Source organism: Conger conger, chromosome 1 (genome assembly GCF_963514075.1).
Source record: "Conger conger chromosome 1, fConCon1.1, whole genome shotgun sequence".
NCBI classification, from domain to species: Eukaryota; Metazoa; Chordata; class Actinopteri; order Anguilliformes; family Congridae; genus Conger; species Conger conger.
This window is the reverse complement of record NC_083760.1, coordinates 30,215,458-30,221,457: the sequence shown is the minus strand read 5'-3', so window position 1 is coordinate 30,221,457 and position 6,000 is coordinate 30,215,458. Positions and strand designations below refer to the sequence as shown.

The window sequence follows — 6,000 nt, the reverse complement described above, 5'->3', positions numbered from 1 at the left end:
TTCCCCATCTGGGAGAGTAGAGAGACATGGCAAATAAGTAGATAAGTCCATCTCTCAAAAAGAGTTTAGATAATACTTTTTTTTATTCCATTAGGATTTTATTGCACTTTTAAACCCATTATTAATGGACAATATATATGCATAATCAGTGCTTTTGCCAATTATAAAATCCTATTCACTTTCATCATATTAGCTATACAATGTTGGTAACCAAAGGCAATAAAAACACAGGTGCTATTGGTAGGAGTATAGGGTAAAGTAAGCTACTACAGTGAAAATTCATCAAAAATGCAAACAACCATTTTAGCAGCTCTGAGACTACATAATGCAGGCCAGGTATGCTTGACTGCTGCTGCACTGGAAAGGGAGCAGACTGGTTGGGTGTTTCGCTTGCCTAAAAGCTAAATAACATGAAGCACTGTATCAACCCTGGTCTTGAAAATTCCTAGTTTTTCTGAGAAAAGAAAGTTTTGCAGAAAAATATGACAAAAGAGAGTACTCCATGGATCCTCAAATCTTCCATTGGTTTCTCTGCTAAATTGTTGTAGGGTACCACTGTAGTTTAGTCTGCTCTGCTCTGATGATATAGCAAGGTAAGTTGATAACCAAGCAGCCCGTCTAAACCCCTCTCACAATTCCTCAGTGGGTTCCACAGTTTGAGAACTACTACTGTGTAATACATACAATGCAAAGGATTCTAATTCACTATAAGTATGACATAGGTTCCTCAGAATGCCTACTATAAGAATCAGATGAATTTCAGACAATGCATTCGCCTTAGGAATTGTGGCTGGGGTTTAAGAGACACCAGCGTTGTCTATTTTTGAAACAGGAAAATCCACGAAAGACAATCACATGTAGACTAGAATTTGGGGACAATATTTGCAATACAACACTCTTGTATTGGCTGTAACGTTAACAGGTCAATACAGAAGTCCAATGTTGACCCAAAGAGAATGGGGATTGCCTGTCTTGCAATAAATTACTGGAAATTAGCACATGTAACCTCTACATTAAATAGGCTAGGTTAAATTTCCACTTTTTCCCCACCATAACGCCTGATGTTGTCAGATGTAATAAACAGACACGAGGTCAACCTATCACAGTGTGGAAAGTAGCTAACGCCTCCTGAACCATAGTAAATTTTCTGGCTGGATTCTGGTGTTGGAGAGTCCTGCCTGCTCGGCGCTCGTCTTTTTGCGCCTGGCTCCTATCTTCTTCCCTCCCCCGGAGTTCGATTCGCTCGGCTCCCGGTTTCTCCCTCGGTTGCGGGCGAGAGCGCTGGTAAACATGGCGTCGGAAGGGATGATTTTAACAAACCACGATCACCAAATACGAGTCGGAGTTCTGACGGGTAAGTGCAAGATTTATCTGAATCCTTTGGGTATCACTGTGGCGATGTATGTGAAATTATTCTCTCCGGTTGTCAATGTTATCTTCTTCAATTGTCACCGTGTATTTTGCGGTGAATTTGCCGTGGCTCCTTGCGCCCTGTCTCTGGCTGCTTCAGTTGCTTCGGTCCTTGCGAGCGGCGGTGATTTAAAGCTTTCTACCTGCAATATTACTTGACAGCCTGAAACCGTTTCCGTGGTTTGAAAATACAATTTGCATTTCTCAGTAAATGCACATTTATTTTTCATTTCTGCGGCTCATTTCAGAGTCAAGAAAACAGTTTGTGTAATGAATTATTCATGTCCCGTACGCAACCGAGCTAGCTAACGTTAGCTCGCCTGCGAACTCTGGCTAGCTGACTAGCTAGCAAGCTAAGGATCAAAACGTTAGCAAGCTACGTTCAGTACGTCAAGTCTGAAAATTATAGCTAGCTGTCGAAATGAATAAAACTACACACTGCTTTCGTGCAGCGCTTACCGGCTATCGAACGCTAATTCATAGACGAGTAGCTGCCTTGCTAACTGGGCACTGCTGTTAAATAGACACGTTTCAGTCAGCTGTCAGAGTAAAATGAGCTTGTTAATACAAAGCAAATGTATTTACGTTACAGCACTAGTGCAATTATGACACGTTATTCACAGTCGTGTATGGCTAAATTGTGCGGAGTGCAATATAACGTTAGCTTGCTAAGTGTACCGTTCATTCAGCCTATGCCTTTGTAGCTTGATGAAGCAGCTAGGTAATCTAGCTCGCTAGCTACTGTGCTTGACATCCGAGTGGCTAGCTACCATAGATAAACACTGAAGCATCTCTGCTTGCGGTGCCATTTGTTCATATTGGTCGACTGCACTGTTAGTGGTTAGCTAAATCGTGCTCTTTCTTTATTAATGACATTTTACCGTTCTGAAACCGAGTTTAAAATGATCTCTTGAGGAATGCAGTGCTCCTTTATCGTTTGCATAAACGAGTGATTTTCCCTGTCTTTGAATATGGCTGAACAGTATTGATCTTGCTTTGGGGGAAAGGAAAGGAGACAAAACGAAGCAGATACGTGACGGTAGCCAAATGTCGGCATGCTGCTGTTTTTGCTCCTGTCAAATTTAAAAAGGCAAGCTAAATAATACGGCTGAAGGAAATGATTCGATTCGCATGTTACTGAAATTGATGATTGTTAGGCATTCCTCTTTTTCGCCGGCTGTTCGATTATCAGATTTCTGTCATATCCTCTGGGGTTCTTAAGTAGGAATGTGCGTGTGTGCGCGCGCGTACGCGCCTGTCGAGTGTATGTGTGTGAGAGAGGGAAATTGAGAGCGTGCGTGCGCGCGCATTTGTGTGTAGCTTGCAATGGTAGAAATACAGCAGATCCAGAATTTACCAGGGAAACCCCGCGCTCCCCCCGCCCCCACCTCTGCTAGATTTCAAGATGGAAAGGGGATGCTGTCCATTGATTGTGGTGCTGAAACAACGTCTGTCAGAATCGAGTGCGGCAGTGCCCTGTTTGCACAGGCGACGGTACGGACAATTCGTATGCATTTCCCCCCTACTGAGAATGACAAGTAGTTTGAGCGGACGGGGTTTCCCAACCGACGTTAAACGTATAGAATCCTCTTTTATCCCGAGATGTCAAGCGGTACATACTGGTCTATTAATCGGGAGAACATCCTCCGCCCCCACCCCCCAGAATATTTTGGTTAGGATTGTTTGTGGTTTACTGCCATTTCATATGAGAAGATCATTTATTGCAAAAATTTCCCTCGGTGTATGTATACGTGTCTGCCTTTTTGTGTTCGTTTATGCGAGAGAAAGGACTAGCCTATATCACAGACTGTATAATTATAGCCCAAAAATATGTATTGTGTGAAATTTATATAGTAAATGCAAAATACAACATAAATGATATGGACATGCACATATTATTAAGAAATTATGTCCCTATATTTGCTTTTTTAAGGTCCGGCTGTGCCTGCCTTGTGCACACGGATCTTCTCCTATCTCTGCCCCTCTCCCCCGGGGAATTTGGGGAAGCCACATATAACGGAGCTCTTGCGGTTCCCCCATGGTCCTCACTGGTTTATTTGAAATGGATTCATCCCCTTTTGGTGCTTCTGAATATGCCACTTTGCCCATGGGCATGGATCGGTGGGTATTGCCTAACTTTCAACCACAACGGGGGTCGTCTATGGCAGATTTCTACCAGAACAAGCCAATGGCACTTTTCCATCTGTCACCACAGTACGGTTTTTCTCTGCACCTCGCCTTATTCAGTGATCCAGAGCGTTCTCTGGCGTTCTCCAGAGAGCTGGTCTGCCGCACCAGAACTCAAGCTCTTAACCGCCCCTTTTGACAGCCTGCAGTGGCATTTCCTGCTCTTACAGAACAAGGCCTTTTGCGTTAATTCCAGACCTGGGTCAAATGCGCAATTCTTTGGGATTCAGATGTTTTCTATGCTTAACTGAGCTTGTCTGGTGTATTTGAACCTATGGAATACTCTCAAAAAGGGTAATCCCCACCTTCTGGTCCTGTTGGTTGACCCAGTTGCACCAGGCTAGATCAGTTGAGCACAGAAATGTTTGACCCAGGTTGGGCTCTGCTTAACATCACTGCATTTTGCTATAGTATCCTTTTTGGGTTCCTCTATTGGGCTGGGGTGGGGCCAGGCAAAGCACTTCCTGTTTCCTGTGGAAATTCCTTGTCCATCACACATTCCATCATGAGAAACATGAATGGATGTTGTTAGACTCTCCCTGTGATGTGAAACTAATGAAGGATTTCACAGTAAAACGCAGAATGGCTCGCCTAGGATCATGTGACTTGCTGTTGGCGTTCAATGACACAGTGCTGTCTGTTTCTACAGTCAATTTGAACCCAAACGGTGGATATAGCATGCTAATTGTAAATCGTGTTACTCGTATGGATGATTTGAAATGCCATGCATCTGATTCGCTGCATAAAGCTCTTTGCAGCACATTATGTTTGCCGATGGTTTTCGTCCTGACTACACTGTGCATTTTCATATAAGTCCCAAAGGGAGGGAGGCGGATATTCCAACACTAGGCTGGAATTACACCAGAATGCATTGTTAGCATAGCAGAAGTGACACGTGCCAGTCTAGTATCCTGCATATAGCGCATAGTATGCATGCGCTACGCAGTGTAACCAGCAACCATACCATCATGCACCCTGCTCCTGCCAAATGGCTGAAGATAAGGAAGTGTGGGCTTGGTTAGTACTTGGATAGGAGGCCTCCGGGGAAAATTTATGTTGCTGTTGGAAGTGGTGTTGATGGGCCAGTAGGGGGCGATCTTCCCTCTGGTCAAATTACCCCCAATGTCCCAGTGCAGTGGTGGGGACACTGTGCTGTAAGGGATGCCGTTTTTCGAATGAGACATTAAACTGAGCTTCTGACTGTGGTCATTAAAGATTAAAGATCCCATGAAATTTTCGCATAGAGTAGGAGGTTCCCCAGAGACCTTGCTAAATTCCAAACCTGGCTATTTCAACCTGCCTCCTAATCATCTCCTAATTCAATTGGCAAAAACATTGTTCTCTCCCTCTCCACCTAAGTTGGTGTGTGGTGAGCATTCTGGCACAAAATGGCTGCCGTGCATCACCCAGGTGGGTGCTACACATTGGTGGTGTTTCGATGCGAGTTTCCCCCTCATCACTGTAAAGCCCTTTGAGCGTCTAGAAAAGCGGAATTTAAACGCGTCGATCTTTACATCTGTCTGTGTAACGGCCATAATCAACGAGCATAGGTGGCGAAAGGAAGCGGGCACCGCGGATGTAAGTGTAATTCCAGCCTCGGAAGACATGTGGTTTCTCATGTAATGGCCATGCGTCTCTACGCAAGCTCCTACGCAAGCAGTGGTCCAGGTTCCAGTTCTGGTACTTCCGACAGGCTGTGAAAATGAGACGCCGGTAAATTTCCAATGAAAGAGGTTTTGGCAGGAAATTTCCCTTCTGCAGGAGACGGCACAGATTGTTTTCTCTCTCTCTCTCTCTCTCTCTCTCTCTCTCTCTCTCTCTCTCTCTCTCTCTCTCTCTCTCTCTCTCTCTCTCTCTCTCTCTCTCTCTCTCTCTCTCTCTCTCTCTCTCTCTCTCTCTCTCTCTCTCTCTCTCTCTCTCTCTCTCTCAAGCAGTAACAACTCTGAGAAGCTGAGCTGAGCCCTGTTGGAATTGTGTAGGCGGGCTTCCAAAGTTATATGTTTATCAAAAAGCCATGAATCACAGCTTGAGAAACCAGTCTAAATTTAGACGTGACTTCCTTCGTAGCTGTTCGATGGAAGTCTCCTTGTTTTGGGGGGGGGGGGGGGTGTTTCTCCCCTTGCACAATGTTGAGTTTTCATATTGCCATGGTTATAGGATGGTGCCTCACGTCTGCCATAGTTCACACGGCTCTGCCTGTGTGTTTGCGCTTTTATGCCAGACCTGTATCAAAAACATAATTGCTTGGATTCAGATGCTTTACTGGGCTTGTCTGCTGTATTGGGACCTATGAAATGCTCTCAGAAACTGAAGACCTGACCGTCTGGTCCTCTTGGTTGGATCAATTGCACCAGGCATGATCGATCTAGCACAGAAAAGTATTTGAATCCAAAACAAGTGCAG

At 44.6% G+C, this 6,000-nt stretch overlaps 1 protein-coding gene across 12 annotated transcripts in view; it reads left to right on the top strand.

Annotated features, from left to right (window-relative positions):
* Positions 1–1,080: 1,080 nt before the first annotated feature.
* Positions 1,081–6,000, top strand: part of LOC133126959 (gephyrin) — a 119,395-nt gene continuing 114,475 nt past the window's right edge. For 3 of the 12 annotated variants that reach the window (XM_061239535.1, XM_061239525.1, XM_061239516.1), the window contains exon 1: positions 1,081–1,354. In XM_061239535.1, coding sequence (XP_061095519.1) covers positions 1,291–1,354 — 64 coding nt within the window. In that variant the 5' untranslated portion in view covers positions 1,081–1,290. The remainder of the gene's footprint in view (positions 1,355–6,000) is intronic. The other 9 variants (XM_061239575.1, XM_061239568.1, XM_061239542.1 and 6 more) reach the window with 4 other exon arrangements.